General features: G+C 44.9%; 2 protein-coding genes across 4 annotated transcripts; one reads left to right on the top strand and one right to left on the bottom strand.

Moving 5' to 3' along the window:
* Positions 1-9,431: 9,431 nt before the first annotated feature.
* Positions 9,432-13,826, top strand: LOC123087613 (B-cell receptor-associated protein 31). 3 transcript variants are annotated; one of them, XR_006441450.1, is made up of 4 exons: positions 9,445-9,619; positions 9,735-10,280; positions 13,162-13,625; positions 13,661-13,826. XR_006441450.1 is itself a non-coding variant. In XM_044509651.1 (3 exons), the coding sequence occupies exons 2-3, from the start codon at positions 9,995-9,997 to the stop codon at positions 13,524-13,526; spliced, it is 651 nt and encodes a 216-aa protein (XP_044365586.1). In that variant the 5' UTR covers positions 9,432-9,619; positions 9,740-9,994; the 3' UTR covers positions 13,527-13,826. The 3 variants fall into 3 exon arrangements, 2 of the variants coding, with proteins under 2 accessions (XP_044365586.1, XP_044365585.1); XM_044509651.1 differs by having other exon boundaries at positions 9,432-9,619; positions 9,740-10,280; positions 13,162-13,826; XM_044509650.1 differs by having other exon boundaries at positions 13,162-13,826.
* A 3,384-nt stretch (positions 13,827-17,210) lies between these two features.
* Positions 17,211-21,774, bottom strand: LOC123087612 (actin-related protein 2/3 complex subunit 4). The gene is made up of 8 exons (XM_044509649.1): positions 21,541-21,774; positions 21,361-21,426; positions 21,210-21,262; positions 20,300-20,327; positions 19,012-19,086; positions 18,800-18,904; positions 18,229-18,318; positions 17,211-17,643 (listed from the first exon to the last, which is right to left on the bottom strand). The coding sequence occupies exons 1-8, from the start codon at positions 21,541-21,543 to the stop codon at positions 17,554-17,556; spliced, it is 510 nt and encodes a 169-aa protein (XP_044365584.1). The 5' UTR covers positions 21,544-21,774; the 3' UTR covers positions 17,211-17,553.
* Between the last annotated feature and the right edge of the window lie 2,058 nt (positions 21,775-23,832).

Here is a 23,832-nt window from a genome sequence, read left to right as displayed (position 1 = left end):
CCCATGTAACTAATACCCAAAGAGTTTACTAGAGTCAATAATCTAGTTCACATTTACCATGTGATTAACACTCGATGAGTTCTGGGTTTGATCATGTTATGCTTGTGAGAGAGGTTATAGTCAACGGGTCTGAACCTTTCAGATCCGTGTGTGCTTTACAAATCTCTATGTCATCTCCTAGATGCAGCTACCACGTTCTATTTGGAGCTATTCCAAATAACTGTTCTACTTGGAGCAATTCTAAATTGTTGCTCCATTATATGTATCCGGTATCTCTACTCAGAGCTATCCGGATAGGTGTTAAGCTTGCATCGACGTAACCCTTTACGACGAACTCTTTTACCACCTCCATAATTGAGAAAATTCCTTAGTCCACTAGTTACTAAGGATAACTTTGACCGCTGTCCTGTGATCCATTCTTGGATCACTCTTGTACCCCTTGACTGACTCATGGCAAGGCACACTTCAGGTGCGGTACACAGCATAGCATACTGTAGAGCCTACATCTTATGCATAGGGGACGACCTTAGTCCTTTCTCTCTATTCTGCCATGGTCGAGCTTTAAGTCTTAACTTCATACCTTACAACTCAGGCAAGAACTCCTTCTTTGACTGATCCATCTTGAACACCTTCAAGATCACGTCTAGGCATGTGCTCATTTGAAAGTACTATTAAGCGTCTTGATCTATCCTTATAGATCTTGATGCTCAATGTTCAAGTAGCTTAATCCAGGTTTTCCATTGAAAACACTTTCCAAATAACCCTATATGCTTTCCAGAAATTCTACGTCATTTCTGATCATTAATATGTCAACAACATATACTCATCAGAAATTCTATAGTGCTCCCACTCACTTCTTTGGAAATACAAGTTTCTCATAAACTTTGTATACACCCAAAATCTTTGATCATCATCAAAGCATACATTCCAACTCCGAGATGCTCACTCCAGTCCTCAGAAGGATTGCTGGAGCTTTGCATACTTATTAGCATATTTCAGGATAGAAAAAACCTTCCGGTTGTATCACATACAACCTTTCCTCAAGCATCGTCGAGGAAACAATGTTTTGACATCCTATCTGCAAGATTTCATAAATAATGCAGTAATTGCTAATATAATTCCAATAGACTCTTAGCATCGCTACGAGTGAGAAAGTCTCATCGCAGTCAACTCCTTGAACTTGTCAGAAAACATCTTAATGACAAGTCGAGCTTTCTTAATGGTGACATTTACCATCATTGTCTGTCTTCCTTTTAAAATCCATCTATACTCAACAGCCTTACGACCATCAAGTAGTTCTTCCAAAGTCTACACTTTGTTTTCATATATGGATCCTCTCTCGGATTACATGGTTTCGAGCCATTTATCGGAATCCGGGCCCACCATCGCTTCTCCATAGCTCGTAGGTTCATTGTTGTCCAGCAACATGACCTTCAAGACAGGATTACTGTACCACTCTGAAGTAGTACGTATCCTTGTCACCCTACGAGGTTCGGGAGTGACTTGATCTGAAGTTTCATGATCACTATCATAAGCTTCCACTTCAATTGGTGTAGGTGCCACGGGAACAACTTCCTGTGCCCTGCTACACACTGGTTGAAGTGATGGTTCAATAACCTCATCAAGTCTCCACCATCCTCCCACTCAATTCTTTCGAGAGAAACCTTTCCTCGAGAAAGGACCTGATTCAAGAAACAATCCTTTATTGCTTTTGGATCTGAGACAGGAGGTATACCCAACTGTTTTGGGTGTCCTATGAAGATGCATTTATCCGCTTTGGGTTCTAGCTTATTAGCCTGAAACTTTTTCACATAAGCGTCGTAGCCCCAAACTTTTAAGAAACGACAACTTAGGTTTCTCTAAACCATAATTCATATGGTGTCATCTCAACGGAATTACGTGGTGCCCTATTTAAAGTGAATGTGGTTGTCTCTAATGCCTAACCCATGAACGATAGTGGTAATTCGATAAGAGACATCATGGTACGCACCATATCCAATAGGGTGCAACTATGATGTTCGGACACACCATCACACTATGGTGTTCCAGGCGGTATTAATTGTGAAACATTTTCCACAATGTCTTAATTATGTGCCAAAACTCGTAACTTAGATATTCATCTCTATGATCGTATCATAGACATTTTATCCTCTTGTCACAATGATCTTCTACTTCACTCTGAAATTACTTGAACCTTTCAATAATTCAGACTCATGATTCATCAAGTAAATGTACTCAACATCCACTCAAATTATCTGTGAAGTAAGAACATAACAATATCCACTACATGCCTCAGCACTCATTGGACTATACACATCAAAATGTATTACTTCCAACAAGTTGCTATCTTGTTCCATCTTACTGAAAACAAGGATTTTCAGTCATCTTGCCCATGTGGTATGATTTGCATGTCCCAAGTGATTCAAAATCAAGTGAGTCAAAACGGTCCATTTGCATGGAGTTTCTTCATGCATATACACCAATAGACATGGTTCGCATGTCTCAAACTTTTCAAAAATGAGTGAGCCCAAAGATCCATCAATATGGAGCTTCTTCATGCGTTTTATACCGATATGACTTACGTGGCAGTGCCACAAGTAGGTGGTACTATCATTACTATCTTTTGGCATGAACATGTGTATCACTACGATCGAGATTTAATAAACCATTCATTTTAGGTGTAAGACCATTGAAGGTATTATTCAAATAAACAGAGTAACCATTATTCTCCTTAAATGAATAACCGTATTGCGATAGACGTAATCCAATCATGTCTATGCTCAACGCAAATACCAAATAACAATTATTTAGGTTTAACACCAATCTCTTTGGTAGAGGGAGCGTGCGATGCTTGATCATATCAAGCTTGGAAAAAACTTCCAACACATATCGTCAGCTCACCTTTAGCTAGTCTCCGTTTATTCCGTAGCTTTTATTTCGAGTTACTAACACTTAGCAACCGAACCGGTATCTAATACCCTGGTGCTACTAGGAGTACTAGTAAAGTACACATTAACATAATGTATATCCAATATACTTCTATCGACCTTGCCAGCCTTCTCATCTACCAAGTATCTAGGGTAATTCCGCTCTAGTGACTGTTCCCCTTATTACAGAAGCACTTAGTCTCGGGTTTGGGTTCAACCTTGGGTTTCTTCACTAGAGCAGCAGCTGATTTGCCGTTTCATGAAGCATCCCTTCTTGCCCTTGCCCTTCTTGAAACTAGTGGTTTCACCAACCATCAACAATTGATGCTCCTTCTTGATTTCTACTTTCGCGGTGTCAAACATCGCGAATACCTCAAGGATCATCATATCTATCCCTGATATGTTATACTTCATCACGAAGCTCTAACAGCTTGGTGGCAATGACTTTGGAGAACCATCACTGTCTTATCTGGAAGATCAACTCCCACTCGATTCAAATGATTGTTGTACTCAGACAATCTGAGCACAAGCTCAACAATTGAGCTTTTCTCCTTAGTTTGCAGGTTAAGAAAGTCATCGGAGGTCTTATACCTCTTGACATGGGCACGAGCCTGAAATCCCAATTTCAGCCCTCAAAACATCTCATATGTTTCGCGATGTTTCAAAAACGTCTTTGGTGCCTCAACTCTAAACCGTTTAACTGAACTATCACGTAGTTATCAAAATGTGTATGTCAGATGTTCGCAACAACCACAGACAACGTTCGAGGTTCAGCACACTGAGCGGTGCATTAAGGACATAAGCCTTCTATGAAGTAATGAGGACAATCCTCAGTTTACGGACCTAGTCCGCATAATTGCTACTATCAACTTTCAACTAATTTTTCTCTAGGAACATATCTAAACAGTAGAACTATAGCGTGAGCTACGACATAATTTGCAAAATCCTTTTGACTATGTTCAGGATAATTAAGTTCATCTTATGAACTCCCACTCAGATAGACATCCCTCTAGTCATCTAAGTGATTACATGATCCGAGTCAAACTAGGCCGTGTCCGATCATCACGTGAGACGGACTAGTCATCATCGGTGAACATCTTCATGTTGATCGTATCTTCTATACGACTCATGTTCGACCTTTCGGTCTCCGTGTTCCGAGGCCATGTCTGTACATGCTAGGCTCGTCAAGTTAACCCTAAGTGTTTTGCATGTGTTCCGAGGCCATGTCTGTACATGCTAGGCTCGTCAACACCCGTTGTATTTGAACGTCTGAATAAAACACCCGATCATCACGTGATGTTTTGAAACAGCGAACTGTCGCAACGGTGCACAGTTAGGGGAGAACACTTCTTGAAATTGTTGTAAGGGATCATCTTATTTACTACCGTCGTTCTAAGCAAATAAGATGTATAAACATGATAAACATCACATGCAATCAAATAGTGACATGATATGGCCATCATCACTTTGCTCCTTTTGATCTCCATCTTCGGGGCTCCATGATCATCATCGTCACCGGCATGACACCATGATCTCCATCATAATGATCTCCATCATCGTGTCTTCATGAAGTTGCCTCGCCAACTATTACTTCTACTACTATGGCTAACGGTTAGCAATAAAGTAAAGTAATTACATGACGTTTAAGTTGACACGCAGGTCACAAATAAATAAAGACAACTCCTATGGCTCCTGCCGGTTGTCATACTCATCGACATGCAAGTCGTGATTCCTATTACAAGAACATGATCAATCTCATACATCACATATATCATTCATCACATCCTTTTTGGCCATATCACATCACATAGCATACCCTGCAAAAACAAGTTAGACGTCCTCTAATTGTTGTTTGCATGTTTTACGTGGCTGCTATGGGTTTCTAGCAAGAACATTTCTTACCTACGCATGAACCACAACGTGATATGCCAATTGCTATTTACCCTTCATAAGGACCCTTTTCATCGAATCCGATCCGACTAAAGTGGGAGAGACAGACACCCGCCAGCCACCTTATGCAACTAGTGCATGTTTGTCGGTGGAACCGGTCTCACGTAAGCGTACGTGTAAGGTTGGTCCGGGCCGCTTCATCCCACGATGCCGCCGAATCAAGATAAGACTAGTAACGGCAAGCATATTGAACAATATCGACGCCCACAACTACTTTGTGTTCTACTCGTGCAAAGAATCTACGCAATAGACCTAGCTCATGATGCCACTGTTGGGGAACGTAGCAGAAATTCAAAATTTTCCTACGTAGCACCAAGATCTATCTATGGAGAGACCAGCAACGAGTAGAAAGGAGAGTGCATCTACATACCCTTGTAGATCGCTAAGCGGAAGCGTTCAAGTGAACGGGGTTGATGGAGTCGTACTCGTCGTGATTCAGATCACCGATGATCCTAGTGCCGAACGGACGGCACCTCCGCGTTCAACACACGTACAGCTGGACGATGTCTCCCACGCCTTGATCCAGCAAGGAGAGAGGGAGAGGTTGAGGAAGACTCCATCCAGCAGCAGCACAACGGCGTGGTGGTGATGGAGGAGCGTGGCAATCCTGCAGGGCTTCGCCAAGCACCTACGGGAGAGGAGGAGGTGTCACGGGAAGGAGGGAGGCGCCAAGGGCTCAGGTATGGATGCCCTCCCTCCCCTCCACTATATATAGGGGCAGGGGAGAGGGGGGAGGCGCAGCCTTGCCCCCTCCTCCAAGGAAGGGGTGCGGCTAAGGAGGGGGGAGGAGTCCATCCTCCCCAAGGCACCTCGGAGGTGCCTTCCCCCTTTAGGACTCTCCCCTTTTTCCTTTATCTTGGCGCATGGGCCTCTAGGGGCTGGTGCCCTTGGCCCATGTAGGCCAAGGCGCACCCCCTACAGCCCATGTGGCCCCCGGGGCAGGTGGCCCCACCCGGTGGGCCCCCGGGACCCTTCCGGTGGTCCCGGTACAATACCGATGACCCCGAAACTTGTCCCGATGGCCGAAACAGGACTTCCTATATATAAATCTTTACCTCCGGACCATTCCGGAACTCCTCGTGACGTCCGGGATCTCATCCGGGACTCCGAACAACATTCGGTAACCACATACAAACTTCCTTTATAACCCTAGCGTCATCGAACCTTAAGTGTGTAGACCCTACGGGTTCGGGAGACATGCAGACATGACCGAGATGTTCTCCGGTCAATAACCAACAGCGGGATCTGGATACCCATGTTGGCTCCCATATGTTCCACGATGATCTCATCAGATGAACCACGATGTCAAGGACTCAATCGATCCCGTATACAATTCCCTTTGTCTAGCGGTATGGTACTTGCCCGAGATTCGATCGTCGGTATACCGATACCTTGTTCAATCTCGTTACCGGCAAGTCTCTTTACTCGTTCCGTAACACATCATCCCGTGATCAACTCCTTGATCACATTGTGCACATTATGATGATGTCCTACCGAGTGGGCCCAGAGATACCTCTCCGTTTACACGGAGTGACAAAATCCCAATCTCGATTCGTGCCAACCCAACAGACACTTTTAGAGATACCCGTAGTGTACCTTTATAGCCACCCAGTTACGTTGTGACGTTTGGCACACCCAAAGCACTCCTACGGTATCCGGGAGTTGCACAATCTCATGGTCTAAGGAAATGATACTTGACATTAGAAAAGCTTTAGCATACGAACTACATGATCTTGTGCTAGGCTTAGGATTGGGTCTTGTCCATCACATCATTCTCCTAATGATGTGATCCCGTTATCAACGACATCCAATGTCCATGGTCAGGAAACCGTAACCATCTATTGATTAACGAGCTAGTCAACTAGAGGCTTACTAGGGACATGGTGTTGTCTATGTATCCACACATGTATCTGAGTTTCCTATCAATACAATTCTAGCATGGATAATAAACGATTATCATGAACAAGGAAATATAATAATAATCAATTCATTATTGCCTCTAGGGCATATTTCCAACACCCCCCGCCGTCGACGCTCACGTCCTTGTCACCGTTAGTCGCAGAAAAAAGTTCGCCAATAGCAGATTTTTTTCATACTCCGTTGCAGCCATGGGTAGCCACCTCTAGTCGCCGGCCGCAGCACTGGTCCTTGCTGGTGACATCACAACACTTCCTCCTGCCCCTCGTTGCAACATCGTGTCTCGCCGGTCCCTGGAAAAAAATGCACCGCCAATCACAGCTTTGCGTTTAGCCGGTGTTGCCCCATGGTTGCAGCATCAGTGGAGATGATGACGTACTCGCAACCCTCACTTTTCTCTTGTTCCAGCAAAAATTGACATCAGCAGCATTTTTGTGTCGCTGGTTGCAACTCTGTCATGCTCTGGATGTATATTCACCATAGTTGGTTGCAACTCTGTCACGCTCTGGTTGCAACTCTCTCTGATTCCAGCATAAATTTGCAGTGGTTGTAGCATTTTTACTGGTCGTTGCAGCTCCCTTATTCTCTCTGGTTCCAGCAAAATATGGTGTCATCCATTGCATTATTCCCACAGGGTTGCGGCGGATCCCATTTGCCCATTGCAGCTCCGCCATAGCCTGTTGCACTTATCGTTCGAACGGTTCCAGCAAATGTTGACTCGTGATCACAACTTCTCGCTGGCCGATTGCGGCAATGCGGATTGGTGGTCGGAACTTCTCTCTCGGCTAGTTGCAGCAACGACGGTGGTCGTCTCCGGCACCTATAGATCACAAATGGTGATGATGCATCGCGTTTGCATCCCGGGTGATTGCGGCTTGATAGCCTTTTAGTTGTCAGTTGTAAGTCCCCCGTGTCAACCTCTTGTAGCCTCGAAGACAACACTCACCACGACAACGGTCACCGGTGGCAGTGCTAGCCTAGAGGGGGGCATCCAAAAAGTGGTGTGGCTGGCTTGCAGTAGTCACCCCCGGTAGTGCACCACTGCCGGTCGGGATGGAAGTTGTACCAGCAATCGGCATTTGCTGGAAATAGTGGTGGCCCGCAAAAGCAAAAACGTTGATGCGAACACGAATCGCTATGCGGGCGAAGCGTGTGCATGCGATTGGCGGAGTGTTTAGCCGACAGACCGTTTTTGGCTTGCTAAGCCGATTGTTCCATTGTGCCACTTCTGCTATGGACTCGAGCTACTCTTTGGCTTGAGGCATGTTAGCAGTGGAGTTGCTAGGGAGCAGGCTTTGCAGTCTTTTTAGTGTTCGGTTTACTGGTTCATAATTTAGAATAGTAGAGGACATGACACGTGTCTCACGGATGAAAAAGTAATTTCAGTCAATCTTGATTTCAGCTCGTTAAACTTAACAAGCTTAGCTTAACGAACAAGCTAACGAGTTTCGCGAGCAACTCGTTAGTACATCATAACACGTAATTTTATCGTACGTCATAATATTTCATGGCATATACCGGATCCATCTACTCAACCTAATTGATCTAATCTAACTCGCGGGAGAAAGCAAACTAGCGCACCTCCTCCTATAGTCATCACACTCCTTCATAAGAATTACACCCACACTCTGACCTCATAGGCCATAAGGCCCGTAACACATTGTAGTCTGTTAATGAGCGCTCGTGAGCTTAACAAGCTTTAAATGAACAGAGCCGAATAAAGTTTTTTTCTCTCGTTAACAAGCTTAACAAGTCGAGCTTTAGGCTGGTCGTAATGGTAGTATCATAACTAGTATCATGCATGCCAATTAGGCAGTTTTGATGAGGTGTCATAGTATTAAATGAAGAAAGAGAGGGTGGAGTATCATATCATGATACCGTATCATAATAAATGCTACGCTACTTTGTGTCATGCATGTCAATAAATAGAATACCACGTGATATTAATATGTGATACTATGCATTAGGGAGGTAGTATCATACACTAGTATCATATGCATGATACTAGTATATGATACTCCCCATTACAACCAGCCTTAGTGGGTACGAGGTTAACGAGCCGAAGATTAACTAGTCGAGTAGCATAGCACTCACAACTGTGACCAAACAAAAACTATGCCCAGAATGAAAGCAAAGGGAAGCCAGCGGCAATTGAGGAGTAAACTGGAACATGCAAAACTTTAATTGAGACTCCCTCCAACCCCCTTTTCCCAAAAGTGAAGCAAGCAAGCAACACATTACAAAAAGATGAGATGAGATCATACCAGTACATTGGTAATTCTACCCATCTACAAAAGGTTGGGAGGTCCAGCAAAGGTTTGGCGATGCATTGCTCATAAGTAGCACTCCATCTTTTCCTTAAGCATGCATGTGGGGGGAGACCTTTATTTAGCCTAAAGTCTCCAAGATTTGCAGCGGCATCAAGCACATTGTGAATTAATCTCACTAGAATGAAAAGCACACTTTATCATTTTTGTTAATGGAAAAGAAAGAGCCCAAAGGCCAAAAGAACTATTATTACTCACTTTATCATTTTTCATTTAACAGAACAGAAAAAAAAAAGTCCAAAAGAAAAGAGTAGTACTGGCTGGGAATGAGCAGGCAGGCAGGCAGGCAGGCAGAGGGGGCCAAACCACACTCCCCACCCCACTCCACTCCCCCCATCCCGCTACTGCGCGTGCTCCCTCCCCGTCGCCTTTCGCCGCCGCCCCTCCGCCCCCTTTCCCACCCCCCTTTCCTCGCTCCATCCTCCCGTGATCCGCGCCCGCCCGCAGGCCGCCCCCTGCCCGCTCCTCGGAGGAGGATTGGTTCTTGGCAGAGACGAGGTGGGGGTTTCTTCCTCCTTCCCGAAGAATGAATTGATTTGCTTCCCCCTTTTAGCTGCTCCGTCCTTTTGCTCGCCGACGACGCGCCACCCTCTTGACTTGATTCGATTCGCAGGACAGCCAGGGGTTCTTGTCCGCTCCGCCTCCGAGTTGAAGTTGAATCTCCCCGCCGACTGGATTCGCTCGCCATCTTTTTCCTCCGCCGGAAAACGACCTCCCGCCGTACTCGCGCGGCGGAGCGACCTCCGCCAATTAATCCTCGCGCCGTGGAAGAGACCCGGTCGGTTGTTGTTCCGCTGAAAAGCCCCGCCCTTAACTTCCCGGGCGGAATCCAAGGAGACCCGACATCCGGTTAATCTGCGAGCGGCCGCCGCCATGATCCCGCTGCTGTTCCTGGTGCTGTTCGCGGAGGGGGCGGTGGCGCTGCTGCTCATGGTCAAGATCGGGCCGCTGCGGGAGCTGGCGATGCGGGGCGTGGAGCAGGTCAAGACCGGCAAGGGCCCCGCCACCGTCAAGACGCTCGCCTGCACGCTCTCCGTCATCCTCATGTCCAGCGTCGCCGCCATCGTCAGGATCCAGGACAGGGGCCACAAGATCGGCAACGTCAGCCCCATGGACCAGGTGCTCTGGCGGACGCACCTCCTCGAGGCATCCCTCATCGGTCAGCATGCCTTCTTTCTTCGATTCATGTTCTTACTCCCACAGCACCAGATGCCTCTGCTACTAGTTCTTGATTTGCTCATGGCATGGTGCTAGCTACCAACTACTCCTATCCTACTAGTTAGCATTGGGATAGTGGTGGCTGCTGCTTAGTTGCTGAAGGGGCCGAGCAACTGCTAGTTAGCAACCACTAGTCATTTCCGATGCTTTCGCCTGTTGTCAAGTACAGAAAAGTGTTGTTATACCAATCTGTATTTTACAATATGCAATGTATCTGCTATTAGGTTCTATCCTCTCTCAAGATTGTGCGTTTAGCATTTCGGATCCTACCGGTAATTTGCAGTCCATTCTAGGAGTATGTAAATCACACGTTATGGACTACAAGCAGGAATTTGCTGCTTAGGTTGTGAAGGGGGGTAGCTTTGGAGATGAAGGTGCCATTTTAGATGCTGTTTTCGTTCTCATAGATCTATAATTCCACTGTATACTTTAGAATAGGCCATGAACAATGCGCAAACTAAATGTAGTCTCAAGTCCTAGCATGCATGTTTGTGCATCCCCTTGGTAGCTTATAGTTCCGATATGTGGTACAGAAATCGCAGTCTGTAACATGTGCATTTTCTGTCTCAAACTAGAAATCCAATACAAAACTGCAGTCTGATCCTTTTTTTCGATAGTTGAAGAATCCTGTTATTATATTTATATGTGTCTGTAGCATTAGTCCTTCATGTGGTGTTGGTCAACTGGTCAAGAAATGTTATATTGTAGTGGCCTGGGTTGACTACAATAGGAGCTGATATTGCTTAGGCTTGCATCAGATCTATGTTCCTTTCTTGCTTGGTGGGAGTTTGGATGGCAGATTCTTAGCTGAAAGTAAGCTGTCCAGGGACAGATCTGCTTTGCTAAATGGCATGCTATGTTATGACTTAGATTAACATCATGTCCATTACAATTTACAAGTGAGGATTGGGCAATTAGTTTGGTAAAAATGATCAGGATTTTGATGTACTGAATAAACGGTTATATCAACCAAATGTTGTCTCAGGTCCTAGCATACATGTTTGTGAATCCACTTGGTATCTTATAGTTCCACTACGGAGTATAGAAATTGCAGTCTGTAACATGTGCATTTTCTATCTCAAACTAGAAATCCAATACAAAACTGCAGTCTGATTCTGTAGTTGAAGAATCCTGTTATTATATTTATATGTGTCTGTAGCATTAGTCCTTCATGTGGTGTTAGTCAACTGGTCAAGAAATATTATATTGTAGTGGCCTGGGTTGACTACAATAGGAGCTGATATTGCTTAGGCTTGCATCAGATCTATGTTCCTTTCTTGCTTGGTCGGAGTTTGGACGGCTGAAAGTAAGCTGTCCAGGGACAGATCTGCCTTGATTAATGCCATGCTATATTATGCATAGGCTTTATGCTGCTTTCATGTTTGGCCGGAGTTTGGACATTACAAGTGAGGATTGGACAAATAGTTTGGTAAAAATGTTCAGGATTTTGATGTACTGAATAAAGGGTTATATCAACCAAATGTTGTCTCAGGTCCTAGCATACATGTTTGTGAATCCACTTGGTATCTTATGGTTCCACTACGGAGTATAGAAATTGCAATCTGTAACTTGTGCATTTTCAATCTGAAACTGGAAATCTAGTATATAACCGCAATCTGATTCTGTAATTAAAGAATGTGGCTATTATATTTACGTGTTGGTAACATTAGTCTTCCATGTGGTGTTGGTCAACTGATCAAGAAATATTATATTAGGGATCCCATTATATTATACAAGCCTGGGTTGGATACAATATAACAGGAACTGATATGCTTAGGCTTGCATAGGCTTTATGCTGCTTTCATGTTTGGCCGGAATTTGGGTGACAGATTCTTAGCTGAAAGTAAAGCTGTCTAGAGACAGATCTGTTTTGATTAATGGCGTGCAATATTATGCCTTAAATTAACATCATGTCCATTATTGGTGAGGATTGGACACCTAGTTCTGTAAAAATGTTCAGGCTTCTGATGCATCGACTAAGGGGTATGTCAAAGGCCCCTTTTAGTCTTAACTCTAGGGCCTGTAAACGTTGCAAATTTAGATAGGCAACTATCTTACTCGTTCATGACTCCTTATGAAGGTTTAGATCAATAAACAGGACTTGAAAATAAGGTGCATTTTATTTGTACAGAAAACAACTTACTTTTTTTTAGTAATTATTGTACTGTTTACTTGTGTAGTCAGTCATATCAGTATACTGTTCTTGCGTTATAAATCTTGCTTGCAATTTGGAAATCATCATCTTCAAGGTAGGCAGTTGCAGTTAATAAAATTAAGGGATGATTTTTGTCATGCAAAAAGATAGAGCAAATTTAATATTGATTTTCATGATTCACCGAACTTGGAATTTAGGGTCTGTTTAAAACTGATTCTGGCGCAGTTGCAATTTAGGGCCATTTGGACTTTGGTATATATGGTTTGGGTCTATACAGGTGGAGGATTTGTTGAATCTGCAGTGTACTTTTTCCAGACAACTATAAAGGGGGATTGTTGGCCTGTAGAAACAGAATCTCGTGTACTATCAGCTAAGTAATCATGTGAGCTAGTTTCAAGTGAAATGCATGCCATTTCATCCAAAATTCTAAGCTGTTAGTCTGGTCTGCTAATTTTCATTCTTGAACATGGGGAGGTCAGAACTAAATGTCGAAAGGTAGGCCTCGAAAGATCACTTCCTAGAAGATTTTATTTTGAGCAGTTGGCATGGGACATTATAGGCTGTAGTTCGACAGGAATGCAGCATACATTCATTTTTATCGATGTTGATACTGAGTTGGAATGCCGGATCTTTTTTCAACCTTCTAACAGCTCATCGCACCTTGCAGGATACACACTATTCCTCGCATTTGTCATCGACCGGTTGCACCACTACCTTCGGAAGCTCATCACCCTGAGGAAGTCAGCCAACACCTCAAGGGAGGAGGTTGAGAAGCTCCAAATGGAGAACCGGTCCTTGCGCGAGAAGGAGAAGTCAGCCAGCGAGATGAAGAAGCTTCAGCAGGACATGGCCAAGCTGAGCGAGGACATGAAGAAGCTGAAATCCGAGTCTGAAGATCACCAGAGGAAAGCGTCTGACGCGGAGGCCCACGTCAACGCCCTGCAGAAGCAGTCCGAGGAGCTGCTCCTCGAGTACGACCGGCTGCTGGAGGACAACCAGATCCTGCAGTCCCAGCTTCACTACAAAGGCTGAACTGGTTGACCAGCGGCATGTAACTATCTCGAACTCGAAGCGCTCATCGCCAAGGCTCTTGATGTGGTCCTTGGCTTTCATTCCCCTCTCTAACTTATGGTGATATCCCCCCGCAAAAAAAAAAAAAACTTATGGTGATATGGATGGATGTACTCTGTGCTCTGTAGTTTGTTTTGAGGCACTGGAAAAGTCAGGGATGGTGAGATGGATATGGGAGAAAGATCGGGTTTCGGAATGCGCTTTGTAGAACTGATTAGACCATGTGTTGGAATGCAGTAATTTATCTCCGATTCTCGCAAAGATTTTGCCTAAATGCTACTGTAATAAAATGTGCATACGCACTATTTGGACGACTCGGGCGGCCACACGATAGCATCCTGATCGCTAGGCGCGTGTGCCAGGTGCCACCTGGTCGGGAAGGGCTCAACCTCCCCTGTTCGCTGTCAAGACAGAATTCCCCCAAATCTCATCGATCAGCGGCGAGGAAGGGCTTCGCTGTCAAGACAGAATTCCCCCAAATCTCATCGATCAGCGGCGAGGAAGGGCTTCGCTGTCAAGACAGAATTCCCCCAAATCTCATCGATCAGCGGCGAGGAAGGGCTTCGCTGTCAAGACAGAATTCCCCCAAATCTCATCGATCAGCGGCGAGGAAGGGCTTCGCTGTCAAGACAGAATTCCCCCAAATCTCATCGATCAGCGGCGAGGAAGGGCTTCGCTGTCAAGACAGAATTCCCCCAAATCTCATCGATCAGCGGCGAGGAAGGGCTTCGCTGTCAAGACAGAATTCCCCCAAATCTCATCGATCAGCGGCGAGGAAGGGCTTCGCTGTCAAGACAGAATTCCCCCAAATCTCATCGATCAGCGGCGAGGAAGGGCTTCGCTGTCAAGACAGAATTCCCCCAAATCTCATCGATCAGCGGCGAGGAAGGGCTTCGCTGTCAAGACAGAATTCCCCCAAATCTCATCGATCAGCGGCGAGGAAGGGCTTCGCTGTCAAGACAGAATTCCCCCAAATCTCATCGATCAGCGGCGAGGAAGGGCTTCGCTGTCAAGACAGAATTCCCCCAAATCTCATCGATCAGCGGCGAGGAAGGGCTTCGCTGTCAAGACAGAATTCCCCCAAATCTCATCGATCAGCGGCGAGGAAGGGCTTCGCTGTCAAGACAGAATTCCCCCAAATCTCATCGATCAGCGGCGAGGAAGGGCTTCGCTGTCAAGACAGAATTCCCCCAAATCTCATCGATCAGCGGCGAGGAAGGGCTTCGCTGTCAAGACAGAATTCCCCCAAATCTCATCGATCAGCGGCGAGGAAGGGCTTCGCTGTCAAGACAGAATTCCCCCAAATCTCATCGATCAGCGGCGAGGAAGGGCTTCGCTGTCAAGACAGAATTCCCCCAAATCTCATCGATCAGCGGCGAGGAAGGGCTTCGCTGTCAAGACAGAATTCCCCCAAATCTCATCGATCAGCGGCGAGGAAGGGCTTCGCTGTCAAGACAGAATTCCCCCAAATCTCATCGATCAGCGGCGAGGAAGGGCTTCGCTGTCAAGACAGAATTCCCCCAAATCTCATCGATCAGCGGCGAGGAAGGGCTTCGCTGTCAAGACAGAATTCCCCCAAATCTCATCGATCAGCGGCGAGGAAGGGCTTCGCTGTCAAGACAGAATTCCCCCAAATCTCATCGATCAGCGGCGAGGAAGGGCTTCGCTGTCAAGACAGAATTCCCCCAAATCTCATCGATCAGCGGCGAGGAAGGGCTTCGCTGTCAAGACAGAATTCCCCCAAATCTCATCGATCAGCGGCGAGGAAGGGCTTCGCTGTCAAGACAGAATTCCCCCAAATCTCATCGATCAGCGGCGAGGAAGGGCTTCGCTGTCAAGACAGAATTCCCCCAAATCTCATCGATCAGCGGCGAGGAAGGGCTTCGCTGTCAAGACAGAATTCCCCCAAATCTCATCGATCAGCGGCGAGGAAGGGCTTCGCTGTCAAGACAGAATTCCCCCAAATCTCATCGATCAGCGGCGAGGAAGGGCTTCGCTGTCAAGACAGAATTCCCCCAAATCTCATCGATCAGCGGCGAGGAAGGGCTTCGCTGTCAAGACAGAATTCCCCCAAATCTCATCGATCAGCGGCGAGGAAGGGCTTCGCTGTCAAGACAGAATTCCCCCAAATCTCATCGATCAGCGGCGAGGAAGGGCTTCGCTGTCAAGACAGAATTCCCCCAAATCTCATCGATCAGCGGCGAGGAAGGGCTTCGCTGTCAAGACAGAATTCCCCCAAATCTCATCGATCAGCGGCGAGGAAGGGCTTCGCTGTCAAGACAGAATTCCCCCAAATCTCATCGATCAGCGGCGAGGAAGGGCTTCGCTGTCAAGACAGAATTCCCCCAAATCTCATCGATCAGCGGCGAGGAAGGGCTTCGCTGTCAAGACAGAATTCCCCCAAATCTCATCGATCAGCGGCGAGGAAGGGCTTCGCTGTCAAGACAGAATTCCCCCAAATCTCATCGATCAGCGGCGAGGAAGGGCTTCGCTGTCAAGACAGAATTCCCCTAAATCTCATCGATCAGCGGCGAGGAAGGGCATGGGAGATGCGGAAATCGACGCCCCTTTCTTTCTTGTAGTGTTTTACTAATTCTTGATTGAACAAACGGACTACTACTGCTCAATATTTACACATTAATAGCTGATTCTTCTGTCATTCCATTCTCCTTGAGAGATTGAGTTTGCTCCTTCAGATCGTCACACCATTTTACATGGCAATTATTTTTTGTTGGCATCTATAGTAGTTTTAGTTGCACACATAGTTGTTTTCAGTTGGACATGATTATTCAAAAATTATATACACGGTGATCATTTTTGTTGGTATCTATACTAGTTTTAATTGCGCACATATTTATTCTCAGTTGGATACGATAATTGGGAAGTTGCACACACAGCCATCATTTTTTGTTGGCATCTATAGTACTTTTAGATATTGCGCACATAATTTTTCTCAGTTAGATACGGTCATTCGGAAGTTACACATACGGTGATCATTTTTTGTTGGCATCTATAGTAGTTTCAATTGCACACATAGTTGTTTTCAGTTGGACACGATCATTGAAAAATTGCACACACGGGGGTCATTTTTGGTTAGCATCTATAGTAGTTCTAGTTTTTGAACAGTCTTCTATAATGTTTCACCGTGCTTCCAGAAAAGGAAAATCATAATATGCACAAGTACATTTTGTTTTTGTTAAGAAGGCTTGCATCTTGAGAAGAGTTGCATTTTTTTATACCAAAAACAACTTCCCTTTTTTAAATCGTAGTACTGTTTACCTTTTTGTTGGTCTTTTTTATTACCAGTAACCAGTGTACTATCTTTGCACTGGAGATCTTACAATTTGGAAATCATCCTGCGCAAACTAGGTCAGTTGCAGCTAATAAAATCAAAGATGATCTAATTTTAGTTTCCATGATTCACTTAGGTTCGTATATAAGCCCTGCTTGCAACTGAATCCGTTGCAGTTGAAATAATTATTGCGATGTCAAGTAATGTTTCACGGGAGAGCCTGAAGTCATGGTGTACCATTTGGACTTGGTATATTGGTCTGTACTCTGTAGCATACAGTGTACTGTATCCATACAAGCACACAAATATTCCTTCAAATTACAGTTCATACATAGGAACATTCAGAACTAAAATGACGAAAAAGGACCTCCAAAGATTTTATTTCCAGGCATTAAGGCTACACTCTGATAAATGCAGAACTCCATTTTTTTCCATGTCTAATACACTAATATTGTCCTCTATCAAACAATTAAGTAGAGTAGAATACACATTCATAGTTAAACCTGGCACCACAATTCTAACAGTTCATCGCTCCTAGCAGGACACACACTGTTCCTTGCATTTGTCATCGACCGGGTGCACCAATACTCCAGAAGCTCATTAACCTGAGGAGAGCAGCCAACACCTCCAAGGAGGAGGTTGAGAAACTCCCAATGGAGAATTGGTCCTTCCGCGATGAGAAGTCGGATAGCGAGATCAGATGAACTGCTTTAGGAACTCGGTTGCCACCAGCCGGCCACGTGTGTTCACCGACAGCTTGAGCTCGCTGATCTCCTTGTCAATGTCCTACAACACGAAGAAGCATATGTGTGTCAAAGCATGTCCAAGACTGGCAGCACTTTATGGGCAATTTTTTTTAGCTCTACTGTGAAAGAAAAACATGATCGTGAGTCTTCTGCATTTCTATGTTTTTAAGGCGGTAAGGCGATCTAAGGCGCTGGGGGGGCGCCTTATCGCCTAGGCGACGCCTAAGCGCCTAAGGCGGACGCCTAAGCGCCTAAGGCGGACGCCTAAGCGCCTAAGGCGGGCATATTTGTAAGGCGCTGGCGGGGCGCCTTATCGCCTAAGCGTCGCCTAAGCGTCCAAGGCGGGACGCCTTAAAAACAGAGCTGCATTTCGTTCTTCTTCACTTGTAAAATGGGCAATCCAAGACTGGCAACACTTTATGGGCAATCGCCAAGCTGGGCGCACAGCCGTTTCATGATAGATGTACTCTAAAATTATTTGTATAAGGGATTCATTTGTGATTTTAGTACAAACTGCTGAGTGCTTATTTTACATAGAGGCACGTAAGACAAACATTTCAGAAACTACAAACATGTCCAAACTTACTCTTGCTGTCAGCTGTTCATTTACTAGACCTTTACTTACCTCCATAAACTGAACAATGAAATCTATGAGCTTATGCTTGTGCATGTCCTCACAGTGGTAGTTTGTTATGAGGAAGCTAATATCATAACCCTGAAACAAAAGAAAACCAAGTTAGTCATTTTCCAATGGTGTCCTTGGATAAAATGCTGTACACTAACATTCCCGCAAGTACCAAAACAAATTCGATCCACATGGCTAATAAACGTTGTGAGAAGGTCATCAAGATGGAAAACTCGAAAGCTGGTAAAACTCCAGGCAACATAGAGACTACTATTTAGTTGTCCTGAATACTGTATTGCTGATATCAAGTTTTTTCAATTTGACACTTGAAATTTCCAGTTTCACCACTTAATCCAAGTCTAACTGCTGATCAAACTAAATTCCTAAAATGTATAGACCTCTTAACTTTCAGAGCGGATAGAGTAATTAGTTAGAAAAGACAATTATGTGTAATCCCCTAGTATCAAGTAGCCCTACTGGCCCAACTTCAGTTGAATAAAGTTTGTGTACTACTACAAGTAGTCGATTACTAGAGGTACAGAAGTAATGCATGCACACAGTATTGTAATACCTGAACTGGTTTTCTCCTCAACACTTGGAATGCCTCTGCCCTCATCGACAAAAACCTAAGAAACTTCTTTGCAAGAATATTTTCTAGTTCATCTGCCTGCTTAACCTGCCAAATAAGAAAACAAGTATATGATGGCATAATGGATCACAAATGATTGAGCTACAATGTTCTGAAAAGAATTATCATAGTATCCACCAGCTATTGTTCACTACCTTCAAGCTTATACGGATCGAATTGATTGAAGTCTCTACCAAACACTTCTCGGCTTCATTACGACATATAAGCACCTGTAAGAGGAAAACCTTGATTATGAATCACCATTCTGAAGAAACTGCTTTTTATTTCAAGTTCATCTCCAGAGAAGCATAGTCATAAAGAGATGGTACAGACTACATATGCAAGATATCACCAATTGATTCAGTAGGTTTCAGCAGTGTTAAACAATATGGTTTTCATTAGACTTCTGCTTTATCGCATATGCTCTGTGTCACCCATTTCAGAGTTTTGCAAATACTCCCTCCGTCCCGAATTACTTGTCGCAGAAATGGATGTATCTAAAACTAAAAATGCGTCTAGATACGTCCATCTCTGCGACAAGTAATTCGGGACGGAAGGAGTAGCACATATCAATTTCACATAGGGAACTTTAATAATACATTCAATAACTTTTGATATGCCGAGTTATTTAATTATAGGCAAGTGTTCTCAAACGCAATAAATAATTACAGGCAAGTATTCTAGAACACAATAACAATATTCGATCCTATACTCTAATATGCTACGCATGTACATAAATCAGAAATTCTAGCATGTCGGGTTCACAGCCATTTGAATAGTACAAAATTGAGAAAGTGTGATTTTTCCAGTTTAATACTATCGTATAAGCATCTTGTTTATATCTTGATTTAAGTACCTAATTGGCATCAGTGCTGGCCTATGTTACTTGTCATCGCCTAGCCAAAGACCAGGTCTTATAAAGGGAACATTGGAAATTTCACTATAGGACAGGATGAAAGATGAAAGAACATCCACTGTCCTGTGAGGCTGAATTTTGCTTGCCTAAGAACAACGTTAACTAAAGTACTAAGAACAATGTATTCATGATTTCCAGCATATAGTCTAATGAAGAGTGTATCTGTTAGAAGTTTAAAATGACACGCAATTACCATATACTTCTTGGGCAGGTGTCTGCAGATATATATTCTGCTCACTTCACAATACAGTAAAGAAATTTTAGCTCCAAACTGAGAACAAGTGTTGCCATTCTGAGGAATGAACAATACTGGTGCATAACGAAATATTACAAAGAGGCATTTCAAACAATTTTTTCACTACCGTCTAATCACCACAATATTCTGCAGCTGGGAAAAAAATTGCTGTAAAATCCGTATGAGAAAAGGAGAACGCATGGATAAAAATCAAATTCATATATAGAAGGGAATTACTCTCACAAGATTTTCTTAGCAACATCACAGAATCAATATCTGAAATCTCCCTTACCGGATTCAGCAGAAGTTCAGGGCTAGTCCTGTAAAAGGGATTAAAAAAGACGATGTCAGCAAAACATGATTTACTCGCATCCATGAGCTTCAGGGAGGGGAGGTGTAAACAAAAAGGGAACATGGGCACATGTGAATGCGATTGCAGGGATACAATGGCATATAAACTATCAAAGGAAGCCAGAGATAGTGCCACTATTGTTGTCAAGAAAACACCGATACTTCAAGCAACTAATGTATCCGTACCGGATACCATCTCCGATACTGATTCTTTCACCATACATCCCCGATACCTCTCAGGCTCTAGTAGTGCCGGTGGGGGGCTCCTTTCCCGGTGCTCCTGCTCCCCTTTCCCCACTATCCTGTAGAATGCTGATTTTCTCCTGCTCCTCCCTTTCTCTCTAATTGAACCTTTATGTTTGGTAAATTGCGGCTACCCTTTGGCTGCTGGTTCTTGCTTTTGTTGGAATCATGGATAAAGGTAGAAGATAATGGACTGCACTGACTAAATATATGCTAAATGGTTTGATGCTTAATTGATAACATATTTAGTCAACCGTATCCGGGTATTGGCGCTTTTCCCTTTCAGAGATGATGTATTTAAGTAACTGTATCGCGCTCATACTGGTACGCGTAACCGTATCGGTGCAATCTAGATTGTTGTCTTTGAAATTTACATCCTATGAATAAACTGGAGACATCTCCAGTTTGTTTCTACTAGGTTTTCACACACAAATGCACATACGAAAAATAGAAGCGGAAGGCCGTTATCTTTGCAGGAGAAAAAGGTTGCGTCGATTTTGATCTATAATACGCAGAATCTTCTACTGGTCTGAACCGAATCACTTAGAGAAAGAACCAACACAAGCTCTGAATACAGAGACGGTGTCCAGGTGAAAGAATTGGCTTACTTGAGCTCCACCTCCGGCTTGTTGTGCCTCTCGACCTCTTGGCAAGGGAAATTCTAGCGGCACAAGGAACAAGCACGCGCGACATCAATTTTCTCTTTGAGCAAATCAAGAAATTGCCGAGCGGAATGGCGATCCTGGAGCTGGTGCGTACCTGCAGGCACATGGCCGCCTCCAGAGTGTTGCGGATGCAGGTGAGGTACAGCCGCAGCGTGTTGGCCTGCGGAGACACAAGAACCCATTTGAACGGAGTCGCGGGAAGGGGAGGATCCGGCGGCGGCGGCGCGCAGGGAAGGGGAGGATCTAGAGAGGAAGGGGAGGGGAATGGACTCACCATGGCTACGGAGGGTCGCCGCCCGCGTGGATCGGCCGAGGGGGAGAGAAGGGATCTGGTGGATCGGGTGGGCGGGGTGGCCGCCGGTTGCCGGAGTCCGTGGGGAGGGGCGCGCGCGAGAGAGGGGGGAAGGCGCCGGCGTCGGAGGCGACTGGCTGGTGGAGGTGTGCTTCGGTACTGTTCGTGGGCCTGGGCCGTGTCCACTGTACAGGCTGGTGGGCGCAGTGACCAGGAGCACTCTTCTAAAAATAAATAAATAAATGCATAGGTCACTCCCACCTTCGCGTGTGTATAAATCTCGAACCGTTTTCATTGTTGGATTCTTCGCGTCGAGATCTTTAAACTAGATTTTATGTTGATAGGTTTTGACGATCTTTTTTTTCCTATCCGAAAGAGGCACGACTGTGCCTCCCGCGAAGTAAATCCTTGAACTTGTATATGTAACTTTTTCGCTGCTATATGAAATCGGGGCTAGTTTGAGTGTGATTTCTTCTCTGTCCAAATTAGTCCTGTCAATTGGTATCAGTAGCCACTCGATTCTCAGAGGCGGAATTGATCTACGCAGTAGTGGTTGGGTTGGACCCTGGTAAAATCCCACCGCTAGCGGTCGATCAGGGCGGCGGTGACTTCTGGGAGGCGCAGAGCGGGGCGAAATCAAGATCATCGGCAAGGGTTCCGGGTTCTTCCCGCGGTAAAATTCCGGAGCCGCACGCGATTTCGCCATGCCGACGCGAACCAAGCACATGGACGAGATCTCTGATGAGCTCGATGCTCTGCGAGCAGAGGTTTCTGCGATGACACTCAAACAAGACAAGATACAAGACCAGATGGCGGAGGTTAACGCTCGCCTGTCCAAGGTGGAAGTTATGGAGAACCAGATCTGTAAGGTGGAGGCTCTGGTGGAGAAGAATTCTTCAGTTCAGACAGATATCCTCACTCTGTTGAAGCAAATGCAACGTGAAAACACCCACCCGCCCAACCCTGAATCTCCTAGCTCTTCCATGGGGTCTGCAGAAAAATCGCCACCCATAATTCAGGTTCAGACTACCACAGCACGAGAATTGCAAAAGCAGGTTGAATCACTAGTGCAGCTTCATCTTAAGCAAGTTGGATCACAAGCAAAACAGCCAGAGAAACCGCCTGAATTTTCTGAGCAGTACAAGTCTGACCGTGCATCATAGTTTATGAAAAATATTTCTAAGGGTCCAAAAATCGATTTCCCTTATTTCAATGGGGATAATCCCTTGGGTTGGATTCGGCAAGTCACTAAATACTTTCAGCTGGCTCAAGTACCTGAAGAATGTAAGATTGACTTGGCCTTAACTTATTTCATTGGAAGGGCTGATAATTGGATCCGCAGCGCTCAACTGGAAAATTGTGCCATTCCCTGGAAGGAATTCTGTAGACTACTCTGTGACAGATTCGCAGACTCTAGTATCTATGAGATTTTGGAAAAATTCCATAGTGTCAAGTAGAACACACTGTCTGTTGCAGCGTACATTGACAAATTTGAAGAGATTATGGCTGTGGTTAAGATGAACACCCATATTTACAGGAACACTACTATGTTGTTAGCTTTGTCAATGGACTGAAGCCTAACATCAGATGTAATCTCAGGCCACAAAGACCCAAAACACTCACCAAAACACTCACTCAGGCTTATTGGATGGCCAAGGATTATGAAAGCGGACTTCAAGCCAAATACCAAGCTTATGTGGCACAACAAGACAGACAATTGCAAACACATAATCTACATAAACCTGCCACTTCTGCGACACAACCAGTGTTGGTTCCTCCAGCAGCTCCAGCAGTTAAGAAACCAGGGGTTTGCTGGAGATGCAATGGCCCTTGGGTTCCTGGACACAAATGTAAACAAGCACCTGCTCTTCATGCTATTGCTAGTGACAATGACACTGAAGATATCTCTCCTGAGGAGGAAGCTCAATTGGCAGTTTTAACTGCAGAAGGAGAGTTCTTAGATGCTTCTGACAAGTGCATGCACATCTCTGCACAAGCAGTTTCAGGTAATACTTCTGAGTCAACAATAGCAGTCAAGTTATTACTTGGAGGTAGAAGTGGCATAGCTCTGGTAGATACTGGTAGTACAAACACATTTATTGACCTCAAATTCGCACTCAAAAGTAATTGTGACTTGGTCAATACCCCTACACAAAGAGTTACAGTCGCTGGAGGAGGCTCACTTACCTCTGGAGCTTTTGCCCCTAAGGCGAACTTCCATATCAATCAGGAAACATTCTCCAATGATCTCACAGTGCTGGAATTACAGGGTTA

Source organism: Triticum aestivum, chromosome 4A (assembly GCF_018294505.1).
Source record: "Triticum aestivum cultivar Chinese Spring chromosome 4A, IWGSC CS RefSeq v2.1, whole genome shotgun sequence".
Classification (NCBI taxonomy): Eukaryota; Viridiplantae; Streptophyta; class Magnoliopsida; order Poales; family Poaceae; genus Triticum; species Triticum aestivum.
The sequence above is the reverse complement of the archived record's forward strand: the minus strand, read 5'-3'. Positions and strand labels throughout refer to the sequence as shown.